Source organism: Sceloporus occidentalis, unplaced genomic scaffold (assembly GCF_023333645.1).
Source record: "Sceloporus occidentalis isolate IW3139 unplaced genomic scaffold, rSceOcc1.0.p SCAF_2, whole genome shotgun sequence".
NCBI classification, from domain to species: Eukaryota; Metazoa; Chordata; class Lepidosauria; order Squamata; family Phrynosomatidae; genus Sceloporus; species Sceloporus occidentalis.
The window spans coordinates 207,972,195-207,990,556 of record NW_028316982.1 but is presented as its reverse complement, the minus strand read 5'-3'; the positions used below and the strand labels follow the sequence as shown (position 1 = coordinate 207,990,556).

Here is an 18,362-nt window from a genome sequence, read left to right as displayed (position 1 = left end):
CCACTGAGCCTCAAAGGCATGGGAGAGGGTGAGTGAGGCTCAGTGAGCAGAGATAGGAGATGCTCACCTCACTCACAGCCACTGTCAGTGAGCAAAGCAAGCATCTTCTTCTCTACCCATTGATCCTTGGTAGTCTTGGATTCCTTGGCTTCTTTTCCCAACCAGCCAGCATACTTAAGTTGTCAGGAAAGCAGAAGTAGGAGACGGAAGGGGAAGGAGTGGAGGTGGCAACGGAAACATGGAGTCACCCTGGTGCCTTTGCTCCTGCCCATGTCTTTGGGGGTCACCAGTGTCCTGAAGAAATTGGTCGTAGCGGTGGCAGAACCAGAATCATGGAGTTGGCTCTGCCACCACCACTGCTGTTACTCCTTGCCTCTTTGGGGATCACTGGCACTGTGAATAGATGAGTAGTAGTGGTGACAGAATCAAAAATATGAAGGATCTGTTACCACTGCCCATCTCTTCAGGGTTGCCAGTGCCCCAAGAAAATGGATGGTGGCAGAGGCAGCAGAAACATGGAGTCAACCCCACCACTGCTGCTGCTGCCCATCTCTTTGGGGGTCACTGGTGTCCTAAAGAGATGGGCAGTAGCAGCAGCAACAGAAACATGATTATTCATTTTATTTCAGGATTATTACTGAAAATAGTTTTTTTGAGGGGATGTTAAAAAATGATCCGCATTGGGTGTCAAATATGTTAGGTACACCATTCCAAAACCCACATGGTACAGTAGGGCTCCCAGGGGCCACATACACATGAATGCACACACAGTGGAAGGACCAGCCCCCACCCAGCAATTCTACATAAGAGAATGGGAAAGCTTCATTAGAGCCACTGAAAGATAAAAAGGCTGAAATCTACACCCACACAGACGCTGTGACTGTACTGGATCTCCTTATGTAGAACTTGGGGTCCCCAAATTACTATGTAAGTTCAGAGTTTACCTGAACTAATGTCACTCTTAGCCATCGTTCCATGGCCACATTAAAAAAAATTTATCCTCCAGACTTTGGTATTACCCCCAAAGGATGCCCAAACAACATGAATTGTACTAACACTGTATATGGGCTGAAGGGATTTACCAGGATCTTATCAAGGATTGTGACTGTTTCCCAATTCCCTCTATTTAAAAACAATCCTGTTCAAAAATTTCAGTAGAAGCTTGCAAGAACACTAATTCATACCAAGAATTTTCTTAGTTATGAATTCTTGTTAGTGTCTTTGTATTTATACCTGAATTTGGAGCAATGAAGTGGGAAGCATAGGCGAACCAATGTTCTTCAGGTTTGAGTTTGTATAAACTGTGGTTGAAATATTTCTTGGGGAAAATTATTTGAACAATGAAGCAATAGTTTTAAAATTGTCAGTTTAATTCACTATTTTTTTCTCATGTGTAAATCAGAAGTACTTAGACTGATTCAGTATTTGAGATAGTATTTTTGTCTTTCTCCTCTTTTCTTCTGTCTTCACTGACCTGTAAAACATAATAATTTACCTCAGATACGTGCTGTCATAGAAAACTCTCTCCCAAGCCTCAAATGAATTCCTATCAGACTTCTTCCTTTATTTAAACAGGTAAAGATATGTAAAGAACACATAAAATATGTGTTCATATTAAACAACTTGTTTATTACTAGCAACTCTTTTCTCACCATGAAAGATTTGTCAGTGACAAAATTGTTGTATTTGAAGGCAAATTACAATGCTTTTTTGGAAAAAAGTAAGGAATGCTTGAGGAACACATGAAATGTTATAATACTCTTTTCCAACAAATATTCTCACAACCACTGAAGGATCACAATTAAGTTTGCATTCAATATTCAAATTGGGGCTGCAAAATAAAATTGGTTAAGAGACTTGGGGAGTTGTGCAAACAAGAATTAGAATATTTGACTGAAGGGCTAGTAGGTATCATTTAATCCTAAACAGTTACAAAATGTCTGTATATATACTGCAACCCCCCCCCCCCACACACACACACACACACAAACACACCAAAGACAAACAGTATGGCAAAAAATAAACTACTGAAAATATATCTTGTTAATATTACATTGCCAACGCCATTAACTTTTGTTTAGCAAATGGTCAGCTGTAATTTAGGTGTCTCTATATTTACAGCTGTAAACTAAAGTTTATCCAATCCAACCTCCTGTGCAAGAATCCACAGCTGAAGTATCTCTGATGTACCGAAATCTAATATCTTTTTAAAGCATCCAGCAAAGAAGAGTCACCTTTCAAGGCAGCCTATTCCAGAATAGTTCTTACTCTCAGGAAGTTTGTTTGTAATATTTAGTCAGCACTTCCCTTCTTATAATTTAAATGAACTTTTTCAGGTCCTATCCTCTGAAGCAGCAGAAACCATCACAGCCCTTCAAATGTTTTAAGATGGCTGTTTTAACACTTCTCAGTTTTCTCCACTCTGAGCAAAACATACTAAACTCCCTCAATATTCCTCATAAGAATTAGTTTCCAGAATCTAGCATGTTGGTTATTATATACATTTCCTTCTGCTTAATATTCCTTCAACTTAAGTTTCCGAAATGTTTATTCAAACTGTATGCCTCTCCTCTAATTTTCTCTTTGACATTTCTGTATCAATAGGCCACTTACAACAAAGTTCTTGGATTCTGGAAAATAGCAGAATGCAAAATACACATGCATGGAATAACATACGAAAAACTCACATTTGTATCAAACACTACAATGGCTCTTCTACAGAAAAGGCAAGCAGGAATGGTTAAGGCTGATACTTTCATTTGTTGGGAAATGATGGGTATCAATTTATTCAAATGTAAATGAGCCAACATGGTGTAGCGGTGTGAGTGCTGGACTATGACTCTGGAGACCAGGATTTGAATCCCAGCTCAGCAATGGAAACCCACTGGATGACCTTGGGTATTTTCAGAGGATGACAATGGCAACCCCCCTCTGAAGAAATCTTCCAAGAAAATCCCACTTTACGGTCGCCATAAGTAAGAAACAATTTGGAGGCACATAACAACAAAATACTGATTATATCAGAGGAGATAAGGGGCATTTGACATATCCTACATCACAGCACTAGGAATTAATGAAGACCATTTCTGAAGATAAATATGGCTTCACTGTTAGCAAAAGAAAAGCAATGTGATTGTATCTTTAGCTCTCTGGCTACAGAGATTCAAAGGACCATAAATTAGTCAAACAGCCACAAAGCAGTGCTTCTCATGCCTTGCCAAGGAAACATAACGAAGCATTCCCAAGCACTACATTGAAACATTCACTTTGTGACACACAGTGCTTATGACTCAGATCCAAAATCCACGATTCCAGAGCATGGCAGAAAGCTGACATCTAATCATAGTTCAACTTCTTGATATTTCTGTAAAAATTCTATTATACTTTTTTCTATGACAGAAAAGTAAGCTGTATAAATTTTGAACTTGTTATTGGAGGTTCACACTTACGAGTTGCCGAGACCTTTCCCGCAGTCTATGCCATATAGTATGATGAAGCTGGAAAATCAAAGTATCCTATTAATCATGTAGCAACAGAACAGCCATATGATCATGATGTCTTATACACATGGAATCTCCCTTAAACAGAATTCTGAAATCTGAAAAATTCCAAAAGCCAAAATTGTTCACATGGGTGCTGAAATAATTACGCCTTTGCTTTCTGATGAGTCAGTGTTCACAAATATTGTTTCATGCATACAATTATTAAAAATAATTTAATGTATAAAATTACTTTCAAGCTATGTGTCTAAGGTTATTTGAAACATAAACGTATTTCATTTTTAGGATTGGTCCCAACTCCAAGATATCTAATTATGTATGTACAAATACGCCAAAATCCAAAATCAATCTGAAATCCAAAATACTTCTAGTCTCAAGCATTTAAAGTAATGGAGACTCAACTTGTATTCAGACAGTTTGATGGTAAAGTCCACCCTCCGTATCTGCGGACTTGCCAGCCGTGGATCCTGGCAACCGTGGACAGCAAGCCTGAAAAGGGCAGGGGGCGGCAGAGGAGGAGGAGGAAGCAGGAAGAGGAAGGTGGCCGTGGAGGTAGAAGAGGAGGCAGCCCTCTGCCATGGTGAGAGGGGCAAGATGGACTTCAGGTGGCTGGGGGCAGCAAAGTGCCATTGTCCTCAATGGTGATGCGGCTGCATGGCCACGCCACCATTGAGGACAATGGGACATGAGCATCTGCGGATTTTTATATCAGCGGAGGGATCCAGAATATACTGAGAGCCAACTGTAATAGTGCCACTTTATTCTACTTTGATCAGGCCTCACCTGGAACACTGTGTCCAGTTCGGGACATCACAATTCAAGAAGGATACTGATATTGACATGAAACATTTCCAGAGTACGGCAATTAAAATGATAAAAGGTCTGGAAACCATACCCTATGAGGGCTGGCTTAGGAAGCTTAGTATGTTTAGTCTGATGAAAAGAAGACTAAGAGGGGACATAATAGCCATGTTTAGATATATTTGAAAGGATGTCATATTGAAAATAGAGCAATCTTGTTTTCTGCTGCTCCAATGATTAGGACACGGAACAATAGATTCAAACTACAGGAAAAGAGATATTACCTAAATATTAGGAAGGCTGCTTAATTTTAAGAGCTGTTCAACAGTGGAATATGCTGCCTCAGAATGGGGTGGGGTCTTCTTTGGAGGTTTTTAAACAGATGCTGGATGGCCATCTGTATGGAGGGCTGACTCTGTATTCCTTCTTTGCAGAGGGATGGACTAGATGACTCTATGATTCTACTCAAACTTTTACTGTTCAGCATACTGGAGATCTTTCATGAGAAAAATGGGGGGAGCGCACATTGACAAGTCTATGTGGAACAGAGAGCCTTCATGTCACTCATACTAATCACAAATATTGTTCAATAAATGGATCACTAACCTTCAAGGCAGCTGGAAGAGAGAGACCCTGGAATCTCCGTGTAAGTTCAAACTGGCTGTTTTGAAGACTATGAGCTGTTGTCACCTCATACTGGTGACAGAAGCTAGTTCTGGGTATATGAGGGCCTTCACTAATGTCTACAAAGTTGCCAAATCTGATTGAAAGAAACACAGAAAAATTAGTAACACCAAACACATATTAAAGCATGATTTTCATTAATAACAATACTTCTCTCATATCAGGTGTTTCTATATAAAGGAGAGCTAAGAATTATTTGGTGGCTTAATGGTTAAGATGCCAGTTCTGACAATAATAAAGACACAAGGTTGGCAGTTTGAGGCCTGAATGCTGCATGATAGGGTGAGCTCCTGTCACTTGTCCCAGCTTCTGCCAACCTAGCAGTTTGAAAGAATGCAAATGCAAGTAGATAAATAGGTACCACTTCAGTGGGAAGCTAACAGCATTTGGTGTAGTCATGCTGGCTACATGACCACCGGAACAGTCCTTGGATAATGCAGTCTCTTTGACAAAGTAGCAGAAATGAGCACCACCCCCTACAGTTGGTTATGACTAGACATTCATGTCAAGGGAAAACCTTTACCTTTAGCTTTAAAAACCATGCAAAGCATTTTCTGTGTAAAAGATAGGGTGCTTACCTCTAACAGCAGTTCTTCAAATTGGCTTGCTGTGCTTTCACACACATAGAATCTGTGCTGATACAGAACACATTTTCCAAAGTTCTAGAGCCAGATTTTGGGGGGTAAGCCAAACCTTAACCACCTCCACACAAGTGCCAGCAATACAGCATAGTTGCAAAAAATTGAAAATTACCATAGGCTACAGTTTGGAGAAGAGGTGGGATCTGTAACTACACAAATGTCAACTTGAAGAACTATGGTTAGAAGTGAGCAACTTAATGGTCTCAATAAATCATACATAGGAAAGACTGAGGAGAGTATATGCTCAAACAAATGTAGCATTTGCATCAAGCCTCAAGCCCAAATGGAAGTACTGGACAAAGGTTGAAGGCTGAGCCCATCTTACTGTTCAACAGAATTCTTGCAGAAGGGTATGTCATTCAGAAAAGTTGAATGACATTCCATTCTGAACTGAACCTGGAGCCAGGAAGAAGCATCCAGATTTCATATATTTCTCCTTAATCTCATGACTTCCAGGGTTCAGCTGGACCACTGATGTACATTCTTTTAACATATGTTTGGTGTAATATGTGTAGATATTATGGCACGTTACAGACCACCCCTTTGGGGCGGCCTGTAGTCACACCTTTCCCCGGTGTATCGGGGACTCAGTGGTCAGAATGGCAGCCGCTGAGGCCCCAATCCGCCGCTTTCCAGGCCGCGGGGAAGCGGCAAAAGGCCACTTCCCCGCAGCCTGGAAAGGGGTGTCCTTGGGGCTTCAAGCCCCAAGGACACCCCGCGGTGGCGGGGAGGAGGAGAAAGGGGCCGATTGGCCCTTTTCTCCCTTGCATTGCTGGGCGCAGCCATCTGAAGGCTGCGCCCAGCGACGCAAACCAGCGACGCAAACCAGGAAGGAGCTCTGAAACGGAGCTCCTTCCTGCTCCGCGCAAAGGGCACATTAAGTGCCCTCACGCAGAGCGATGGCGTCACGTCCGCGGCAGCACATTTGTCACGTCATCATGGTGGCGGCCGTGTGGAACGGCCGCCGCCATTTTGTGCGCACGGAGCGCATGCTAGGGTTAGGGGGGTGCGGAAGCACCGCCCCTTTCTAACCCTAGCACGCGCTCTGCGCGTACTTTAATGGCGGTGTGTAACCCGCCTATGTCAACTTTTTTTAAAAAAAGACAAAAGGTTCTTTTTTTTCTCATCTGAAGATTCTTGCCCATGCATTTCTTAGCAAGTCAGAAGAAAGTTAGAAGCTGCCAAACCATTTCCTTGTTTTTGTGTGGCAAAGTTCAAACCACTGTTTGTTTGCTTTTTAATGTATGTCATTTTATACTATTGTTATCTGATGTTTTTAATTGTTTTTAAAACTTTTATTGTAAAGTTTTAAAATATATATATATTTGTGAACTGCCTTGGTTCTCTTTCTGGGAGAAAGAAGGCATAAAAATGAAACAACCAAATAAATAAATAAACTTCACTGCGTGAGAAGTTCACAAATACAAAGACTCCTAGCTGTAAAACAAGAGACATGTTTTGCTTACCTGTGCAGTTTTACTATTCCTTCAGAATTTTGTGAAGCATTCTGTTCAACTATATCCCGTTTGTACCTTGAATACAATAAAAGAGACTCAACTAAAACTTTACAAATATACCATTTAGCTAGAATTTCATGTGCAACTCCACCTTTCTTTCTAGGGCCATATTTTTGCTGTTTTTTCTTCCCAAGTCTCAACCCATATAGGATTTATTTGTTCTTGTGCCCTATCCCTAAGGCAGAAGAGCGGAACCTGTGGCTCTCCAATGCTTATTTCAATTTCCAGAAATCTCAGACAGCACAGCAATCTATTGTGCAAACTATGGTCTATGACAGCTGAAATGATTAGTGTTTTTTAGTAGTGCCTTAAGGGTTTTTCTTTAAAATATTGTTCCAAAAAATCCTTCCTGTGTAACCCAGGTTAATAGAAGCTGGAAGGCTTCCTTCTCTTAAATCACTCAATTCCATAATGAATAGATTAAATAGCAGGAGGAAAAAGCTACTTGAATATAGCTGCCATGACAGAAAAATATACACCTATGCATTTAAGTTAAAACACAGTAATAATCCCAGACAAGTCACAGTCCTTTTTATTTTCCTGTTCCAACTTTTTAAATATATTCCTGTCTGCGTTTTGCTCACAGAAAATAAGGTGCTATATGTCAGCTCTCTCAGAGGTATGGATGACAAATATGGCTAATTGGGACATGAGTATTTGTTCCACATCCCTTCTGTTACATGTAACATGTTCTAATGCCATCTATGATAAAAGTGAGAAATTTTTTCCCAGAGGAACATCGCCATAAGTTTTTAATACATTTTAATATTTTTAATGTGTAATATTTTTTTAATTTTAACTGTTTTTAAACTTAATATTTTAATGTTTTTGCATTATTTAACTTGTAAGGTTTTAAATTGGTTGTTAGCTGCCTTGAGTACCTTCATTAAGAGAAAGGTGGGATGCAAAAAAATAAAATAAGAAGTGAAAACTAATATAACAGATTAGATATGCTTTTAAAACGCAATCTAAATTGTTTCTAAAATTTATGCTGTGAAACCCAATACTAATTCAACAAAAATCTATGAGATTCTCTTTTAAAGCAATAGTTTGCATCTGATATATATGTTAATACTGACTTGTTATGCTGAAATATTTCAAGCGCCACATTTGCATCAACATCCAGGGTTTCAAACAGAAGGTCTTGGTGAATTAGTCTGTGAACATCCTTTGTAAAAGAACGAAGACTTTCCTTGAAAGAAAAGAAAAGCACTCATGTGCCCAAATATCAAAGGTGAAATATGGAATATAAGTTTCAGGTAACCTTGGTGACTTAAATTCATTGCTTGCAATAATCATTATCCTCCTGCGGCCTTTCCAAAGCTAAACTATAGTGGATAGCCTTAACTCTACATGATTTAAGGGGAAAGAAGGTATAGACAAGTGGTTGGATTCAGAGTAATCCTACTTAAGAATATACCCAATGAAATCATAAGAGCTAAGTTAGCCATTGCAGACTAAACACCCATTGATTTCCGTGACATATTCTCTATGTATGACTAAATACAGAAAGAAAAATGCAAAATAACTGTTTTTGTTCTTACTGAAATGTTTTATGGTTTCATCATAGACGGAAAAATTATTTAGCTTACTCAATGTACAGTCAACCACAAAAGGAAAACAGTCCATTTATGGATTGATAGTCCGCATTATCTGTTCTGTTGCCAATGAGGAGATGAGTGGAATCAATTGTCCAACAAGATGGGTTTGTCTCAATGGTCCTCAAAAGACTGCACCCAAGACTATCAGTATTGAGTTATACAGGGAGTGTTCCCAACTGTGTAGGTAAAAGCTAAAGGTTGATTTCAGTTTAGAAAGACTAATTTGTAGTTCTTTATTTCTACTTTTGTCTGCATCTGAGAACTGCACTGCAAGATCTGGAGAAGTGCAAATCCAAAGGATAACTGTGTTCCAATCCATATAGTAATCCAAATGGTGTGACTCAAGTCAATGCACTACAAGACCCCAAATGTGACATTCTTCCATCTTCACCACAAAGTGTGGTAATGTATAGTCACTCTTGACTATACAACTGAAATGGAAAATGTCTGGCCTCAAGATTTTCCCAGACTGCAGCTCCCATCAGTCCTGATCAATGATTATGCTAACTAGGACTGAGAGGGCTTTCAGTCAAGCAGTGTCTGGAGTGTTACAAGTCCCCCTCCCCCTTTGCTATAGAAAATATAGTACATTTAAAATTAAATCTCTAGGCAAATGTAAATGTCCCTCACATCTTGTAACATACAGCAATTCTTTGAACCTAAAACAGGAGTGAGCAATTGTGAAAGGGTTGGGGCTACATCAACCCCATAGGAGACCTTAAAGGACCACCACCCCCGCCACACTCACTCCTACAAAAAAATAACAACAACAATCAAATAAATTGTCCCGCTAATGCCTACTAAGGGATAAGGCAGTTATTTTCCTCATGTTTTAGGGCTTTCCTTGGCCATTTTAGGCCCAAGAGAGGACTTTTTAAATAGTGTTCTGTTCATTTCTTGTTTAGAAAAAATGCCTCTCTTGGCCTTAAATTAGTCCAGAGTGGCCTCAGAACGTGGTACATCTAAAGACCCAAGAAAATGTTTCTGAAAATTTTTGTAAAAAATGTTTGAACCTTGTGCAGACAAGTGGATTCCAGTCATGATGGTAATGCCTTCAACAACCTCTAAAGAAAATTTTAGCAAAACAAGAGAAATTTTTGCAAAAAAAAATTTTTTTTTAACTTTTCAGGGATTCTGGAGAGGCTTCTTTTGTCCATCCCTGCCCTAAGGAAAGGCCATACTGAAAACAGACCAGTAAATCATCATTACACTTACCTCAGTTGGTTTCCAATCATCGAGCCTGCTGTCCAAGATTACATCGTAGCAGAAAGCTCCAGAGATCACTACACAGAGTCAATATTCAGAAAAATAAAGAACCAAAAATATCCGGCAGTTTCTAACGCGAGTCAACACAAAATTGCTTAATACAGTATCAACATTTGTTGTTGTTGTTGTTGTTAACTGCTGTCAAGCCAACCTATGAATGAGACACCCCCAAGTCAAGACCTGCTCACCTTTGCAGAACAGAGCTATGGCTTGCTCACTTGAGTCTATCCATCCATAATGTAGTCTTCTTCTTTCCCTACTGCCGTTTTATCTTACTAAGCGTTACTGTCTTCTCTAGTGACTTCATGTCTCCTCATAGTATGTCCAAAGTACAACAACATCTGTTTAAACATCTTGGCTTCTAGGGAGAGGTCAGGCTTGATTTGCTTTATTACCCATTTATTTATCTTTTTAGCATTCCACTGTATCCAATGAACTGTTCTCCCACACATTTCAAATACATTTCTACAAAATGATGGTAAAGTCAGGTGGAGAATACTGAGACCAATTTTGGTTTCCCCACCTCAGTCAGGATAGCACTGAGTTAGAAAAAGGAACAGGAAGAAACAACCAAGACAATCAAGAGAGAACAGTTTGACAGCACTTTCATTCCCATGGCTCAATGCTATGGAATTCTGGGATTTGTAGTTTGTTGTGGCACCAGAGTTCTCTGACAGAGAAGGCAAAATAGCTCACAAAACTACAAATCCCAGAATTCCATAGAACTGAGCCATGGCAGTTAAAGTGGTATTGGACTGCATTAATTCTGCAGTGTGGGTGCAGCCTTAGTAGTATTTTTATTATCTTTTCAATAGAGGCAAGCGTTTTTTCCCAAAAAAAAATCATTTAAGCTTTTTAGGATTTTTACATTACACATTTAAATGAATCTGCTATTTCACTAAGTTCAATGGAACTTACTCCTATTTAAATCAAAACAGAATTACAGCCTAGCATGCGTGTGTTGTTTTAAGCAGGTATTTTATTCTTCTCTGTGTGGTTTGTAATTATTTTTCATTTTGTGAGCCCTTCTGAGAGCTTCAGCTGATATATGGCATCTTCACAAATACAAGGCAAATAAATATAGGGGGAATTATTTTCTCTCATACCCACAAAATATTAGAGCTGGGATATTATTCCATTAGACTGATTAAACTTGGAATTAACTTACAGGATTACGTACTGAAGGATGTTGTGATGGGCACTAGTTATACAAATACAGAAAACCTGTCCCACTGCATTACTAATACTTTCAAAATAAATAAAAGAATGGACCCAAGAAGCATCTACGTGTACAACAATATGCATGCAACTCACAACAGACAATGGAAATGTGTGCAGAAGAAAAAACATACCTGGAACTTCTGGAGCTCTAATAAGGGTGACTGAATATTCATCTTTAAATGCCTGCTCTAATACACAGCCAAGGAGCATAGCACAGGAGCGCCAATAAGCCTGTGACAGAGAATAGGAAATGGATATTTAATATTCTGATGTTATCCAAAGCCAGTTCAATTCAATTGAAAAGGCAGCTTTAAAAAAAACAGCTTGCTTGTTTTCTTTGTATCTCTCCATTGCCATATTAGAGGTTACATACACAGTTTGTTTTACAAAGAGGTCAAACTGAGTAGGACTCTTATTCATTTGAAAATATTTTCACAAAAGCTCTTTGGTGGTAAATATTGCAAAATCTGAAATATTATTTGTGGAAAAATGGGTATAACTTTACCAGAGAAATGTGTGATTAAGTAACAGTAGTAAAAACAGGAAGACAAGTTTCTGGATGAATACATAAAAGAGAAACAGAACATTGTTGTTTCAATTATTTTTAACCCAATCTCTGTGTTTGCAGTCAACTGTTAAATCCTGGATCCTTATAACCCTTAGGCTTTATAGAAGCCAAGTCTAATAAAAACAAGAGATAAACAAGGTCTAGTGAATACAGTGTGAAGAAAATAGTCACAAACATACTTTGTTTACTTCCTCTGGATCTTCATCTTTGAATGTAAGGAACTGAATTTCACATGAGCGAGTCAAAGGTTTGTTCATATCCCAGAGTTCGCCATCCACAAGGGCAAGTACAGATTTCTTACAGTGCCATTCACTTAAATCTAGAAAAGAAAGAGAGTCCCAAAGGGACAATGACAAAAATTACCACAATACTTTGTTAATAAATTGCCACTTTAGCCAGTCAGACAATACAACTGATATTTCGAATTCCAAAAAGGTTAGTAATTTAGTGAGAAATAGCAAGCTTTCGCATTACTGTCCTTACATCACGTACTGCCTGTTATTTTTTTACTATGCCTTCAGACACCTGAAAATTAAAACCTTTCAACCTCAAAAAGAAAACCGGGGGGGGGGGGGGGTCCAATTTACCTATTTCCTTGGGTTCAATTTATACTGTTCCAGAGAAGTCTGATGAGCTGAATATAACTTTTTATTATTAGCTTATACAATTGCTGGCAAGATGTGAACTTAAGAGGCAAGCAGGTATATTCATGATAATGACTGGAAGAGAAATAACTATATATGAAATGTAGAAGTAAGGATGCTGTTAACGTGAAACTGCATTATTGGCTGATGGGAGTTGCAGACGGAGGACATCTGAGTGGGGACATCCATGATAAGGGATTTCTATGTTTTTGGAATATGAAGTGAAATATTAATTTGGAGAGAGGTATTTACAGCCTATGCAATATTCTACAGGAATGACTGGATAATGGAACTGATTTGTCTTGTAACTCCTTTGGAACAGTGAGCTGTGTCACATCAAAACATTTCTCCTATATGTAAGATTAACTCATCCATTGTCTATAATAATAATTTGTTTTATTTATATACCGCTATTCCAAAGATCATAGCGGTGAACAGCAAGTAAGCTAATTAGCAAGTAAGCTAATTTGCCCCCAACAGTCTGGGTACTCATTTTAGCGACCTCGGAAGGATGCAAGCCTGAGTCGAGCTTGGGCCCTTTTGCTGGTCTTGAACTCGCAACCTTGTGGTTTTGAGTGAATGGCTGCAGTATAGGCATTTAACCACAATTCTGATTGGCTATTCAAATTCAAAATTATCTAACTACAACTCTAAATCTCTATTCTATTTACTTACGCATAGCACAACTATATGGTGTGGAAAACCCTTTATTCATTATAAACAAAGTGCCTGGATGATGTTTGCCAACATATTTTACTTCAATCTTCTCAATCCGTGGATAAAGAGACAACTGTCTCTCTCTCTCTTTTGTGAAAAGTTCATTGCGCATCTGAGCAATCTCAGCTGTTGAAAGTTGAGGAGCAGCAGCTGTAGAAACAAACCCTGGAAATAAAACAAGTTTCATTAAACAGCTTATTTTTTCTTAACAGCAATAAAGCTCATTCACATGGGAGCAGGTTCTCATGATATAACTAAACTAGGACATCAGAAAATAAAATCTAAAAACAATAATATAAATGCAAATTCATTTCAATTGGTTTATTTACAGCTCTGGTCCAAAACACACTGAAGAGATAATCCAGTTTGAGATCGCTCCTCCCTTGCTTGAATCCGCCCATTCTGCTCTGCTGTTCCCCATGCCTGGAATCTCCTCCCCACACAATTAAGAACTATTACTTCCTTGGCTAATTTTAAGGCCAAATTGAAGACACTCTTGTTTAGGGAGGCATTCCAAATTGTTGGTTGTTAATCTGCTGTTTACTTTGTTTTTATTGTATACAAACTAGTATTCTTTTAGAGATATTTTAATCATGTAATGTTGCTGTTTTAGATTGTACGCCACTTGGCAGGTTTTATTCTTTTCTTTTTAAAAATGTTTATTTGACCCTTTCTGTGTAAAGCGCTGTGCAAACTTCACAGCGCTCTGTAAATAAATATTAATAATAATACTCTGGTTCAGTGCTAGGGAATCCTGGGAAATGTAGTTTATTGTGGCACCAGAGCTCTCTGACAGGGAAGGCTAAGCGTCTCACAAAACTACAGTTCCTGGAACTCCCTAGCACTGAGCCAGGGCAGTTAAAGCGGTTTCAAACTGGATGATTTCTGCAGTATGTTTTGGACCTATACATACTATATTTTATCTTCTTCTTTTTCTCTGCCTCTTTCTCCTTCTATTATATTGTATTATTCTACTCTCTCTGCAAACAGAGAGATGGGCTGGATCCTTCCAAAGTTCTTCCCCCCCCCCCCCAGAAGCAGCAGCAACAGAGATACATATTATATATGGTGTTACTCAATGTGCTTCTCAGTGATGCTCAAAATGGAGGACGCTGTGGGATTCCTCCTGGACAGAAGGCTGAAATGAAGGTTAGGTCCTGTAAAGGAGGACATCTGGTCATTCTGCCAATTAGCCACTGTGAATATGAACTGACCATATGTGTGTTGTGTGCCTCCATGTTATTTCCAACCTATGGCAACCTGAAGGAGAACCTATAAATGTAAATCCATGCTTCTCGTAAGTCATGCTCCAAATGGAGGACATTTTGGAATATGCAGAAGGCTGAAATGGAGGAGATGTCCAGGAAAAAGAGGACATGTCTGGTCACCCTGCCTGTCCTCCCGGGGTCCTAGCCCAAAGCTCAGACCATTACATGTCACTGTCCCTGGATTAAATGGAGACATTAAGCCCTGGAATCAATCTATCATGATATAAAACATCTAATAGAGAAAGAAATAGGGAGGAAAGGGAAGAATGGTAGAAGGTAACAAGGAAGGTGGGACATAAGGGAAGATACAAAAGAGAATTTGTGAATGGGATAAGAAGATAAAGGAAAGGATAGAGAGGAAAGAAAGAGAAGTATGTCAATTATGAAAGCAAGTTACGCAATGAAACTACAGCAGGTTACAATGCAACCTCCAGGAAAAGAGATTCCACCTCAACATTAGGAGGAACTTCCTGACAGTAAGGGCTGTTCGACAGTGGCACAAACTCCCTCGGAGCGTAGTGGAGTCTCTTTCCTTGGAGGTCTTCAAACGGAGGCTGGACGGCCATCTGTGAGGCATGCTTTGATTTAGAGTTCCTGCATGGCAGAATAGGGTTGAACTGGATGGCCTTTGTGGTCTCTTCCATCTCTATGATTCTGTAAGTCTATGGAAACGCTGTCCAAGAATTGAGATGCAAGAATAAGATGGCAAGATCAGATTAGATTTGGATGTATGTATTTTTGTTTATATAAAAATGTGTTTTAAAATTCAATATATGTATATATATATATATATATGTTTTAAAAAATGGAATGTAATCCTAGAGTGGGGAGAGACCGCGAGGGCCATCCAGCCCAATCCCATTCTGCCATGCAGGAACTCACAATCAAAGGGCCCCCAAGAGATGGCCATGCAACCTCCGCTTAAAAAGACCTTCACCAACCGGAGGGAGCAATGAGGGGAAGACTCAGGGCAGTGCACACCTCCCCCTGCAAAGGAGCCCAGCCACCCCCCCCCCCAGACTGCTCCCATCCCTGGCGCACTCACTCCTGCAGCCGCAGCAGCCCCTCCACAGCCCTCGAGCCACCCAGCCAGGCACCATCTTGCGTCCCTGCTCCTTCTTCCTCCCATGAAACCCAGGGCAAGAGGGGCGTCGGCATTCAGGGCCCTCCGGAAACAGCCGCTGCGACACAAACGTTCCGGGGAAGCGCTGCAGTCTTAAAAGGCAAACCTTCCACCAGCCCTGTCTCCTCCTCCTCCTCCTCAGCCTATTCTGGGTCTGGGGCCTCAGCCATCTGGGTGTGTAGCAGCTGGCTTGTCTCTCCCTCAAGGACACCTACTGTTGTTGTTGTTTGTTGTTGTGTGCCTCCAAAGTCATGGCAACCCTAAAACTTTCTCTATTCCTAGGTATACCCTCCCCATCATAACTCAGGACTGAAACAACATGCAAGAACCTGACTCACATTATCTCCAATATTTCCCCCCTCTTGTTTGGTTTGTGACATCTTGCCTGATGAAGAAGCCCATGGAGCTTCAAAAGCTCGCAACAAGTATATTGTGCATTTCGGTTGGCCAATAAAGGTATCACTACTGGTGGATGTTTGTTTGTATTTGTTAAATGGTCAACACAGCTACCCCTGCATGTTTTTTGTTCCCCTCTCTAATAATAATAATAATAACAATAACAACAATAATAATAACAGCTTTTATTTATATCCCGCCTACTCCAATTACAATCAAGGCGGCTTACAGTAATAACAATACAATACATAATAAAACAACGGTAGTCAATGACCCCAAATTCTACCCTCCTCCCCCCCTAAAATAACAAATCATGTATACATTTTTTTTTAAAATACATTAAAATCAACAAAACGGAGTATCGGATGTGGAGTAGTCGGACAATGATCAATTTGTTTTCAGTGAGTGGCTGATATGCTCTATTTACACCTCTGGCCCTCCTCCATCTGTCTCTTGTTGGATTAGGAGAGTGAGCATAGCATAGTAAAGATGAGCTATTATTCTTTAACTATTTCAATTTCCTCATCATCTGCATTTATGGTACATTATGTAAATTCTATGGTTTTATGTTTTATGTAGTTTTGTGTAAATGCTGGCCATGAAAGCCTTCGACTTCACATTGCAACAAGTATATTGTGCATTTTGGTTGGCCAATAAAGGTATCAGTGATGGGTTTTTGTTTGTATTAAAAATAGTCAGGCTGTGAGTCTGTAGAATCATCATGTTGCGGAGAGATCTTGTAGCAGCTTTGAGACTCACTGAAAGAAAGAAAGTTGGCAGCAGGAGCTTTCCTAGGCTTCGATCTACTTCCTTAAATGCATCTGAGGAAATAGACTTTGGCAGTGTCCCTCCACAGCAGGAGATTGCCTCTAAAGCACTGGTCCCCAAACTGTGCCCTTTAAGAGATTTTGGATTTCGGCTCCTAGAAGTCTCAGCCATATTCACCAATAGTCTGGGATTCTGGGAGCTGAAGTCCAAAATCCTTTAAAGAGCACATGTTGAAGAGATGGTGTGAGTGGAGCAAGGCTCAGTGGAAAGAGAAAGCAGAGGCCCCAGCTTTATTTCATTTTTTAAAATTAAATTTTCTTCTAAAACACATCTTAGCAAATTTTCCCTTTAGTCACGTGAAAGTATGTACATACATTTAGGCTGTGTATATTATATTATACTTTAAAAGTATAGTTTTAAGTTTGCTAGTTGTTATGTCACAACTATTGCCATTATATTGTGATATATGGGAATTACAATTTATGAGTAATATTCATCCAAAAAACATGACTAATGATACTGTATTGTGTGGCATGGAAGGAGGTCAATGTGGGGGGGGGGGGGTTTGACACTTTGAGTTATCGCACTGGATGACACCATAGTGATGCCACTTTACCTTTTATCCATTTGGATAGAATTAGGTGAAAGTAGTGTAAAATGGTGGTGATCTTCATCTTGGCAGACCTAACTCAAATCCAAAGTAAGTTACTTACTTGCAGCTTACATAAAATTGTGGCTCTTCAAGAAGTGTCCACATTGGGTGACACTAATTCCTCTTGTCTTCATTCTTGATAACACTAGTGCATAGTTTCATTGCTGCACAACTCTTATTTGAGATAGGAATATTTATTGCACTGACTAAAGAAGATCAAATCTTCATCTGGAAAATTGAGTTCTACAGCTAAAGCCATCCAGAAAATGTGGCTAACACTCTTTGTTTGCATCCAGATGGATAAAAAGAGTAAGTGGTCATAAGTGACTTCTAGAGTGTAGTCTGATCACATATGAATTCCACTCTATTTTAAGAAATAAAAATGCTAATGTCCACAGAACTGCCCATAGTGTGGAAGGAAAAATATTTCACCATATTTAAATAACCAAAAAAAGAAAAGAAAAGAAACCCCAGGTTAACAGGAAACTGTCATAAATGTTCTTTGTTCTTTCTCAGGAAGACCTAGCATTAGTGGTATCATGGAGTGGTATCATTATTCTTCCCACTAACAATATAGTCTCTGCTAAGGGATAGTCTGCTACTGAAGGGTCATTCTATATGCCAGCCATCACTTTAAAACTAGAGAATGTTAATTAGATGCTACTCTGGTCCTTGCAAGCAAAGTTTCCACATATGGAATACCATCTGCTGTTTTTCTTATCAACTACCCTGCTGCAGAAGTAACTGGAAAGGAGGTATGATTTGTTTTCAAATAGTACCATCACACATTAGGCCTTTTGTTAGCAGACTCTAAACTGATGAAAGTATTCTCTCTTACAACATTTAATCTAGTGTGGTAACAGATCCAGCTATTGTTGTCACCACATTGATCAAGCTAGATTTTTCATGGTGTACCACAATCTACCCAGATAAATGTGTTCCTTCAGAAGTTATGGTATCTTCAATGCAGCACTACCATCATTTTATCTCATATG

General features: G+C 39.4%; 1 protein-coding gene across 1 annotated transcript; it reads right to left on the bottom strand.

Moving 5' to 3' along the window:
* Nucleotides 1–1,349: 1,349 nt before the first annotated feature.
* MRPL39 (mitochondrial ribosomal protein L39) lies at nt 1,350–15,631 on the bottom strand. The gene is made up of 10 exons (XM_089508126.1): nt 15,474–15,631; nt 13,119–13,325; nt 11,979–12,118; nt 11,363–11,462; nt 9,960–10,027; nt 8,223–8,335; nt 7,093–7,158; nt 4,908–5,061; nt 3,450–3,497; nt 1,350–1,474 (listed from the first exon to the last, which is right to left on the bottom strand). Exons 1-10 carry the CDS (start codon nt 15,526–15,528, stop codon nt 1,409–1,411), a joined length of 1,017 nt encoding a protein of 338 aa, XP_089364252.1. The 5' UTR covers nt 15,529–15,631; the 3' UTR covers nt 1,350–1,408.
* Between the last annotated feature and the right edge of the window lie 2,731 nt (nt 15,632–18,362).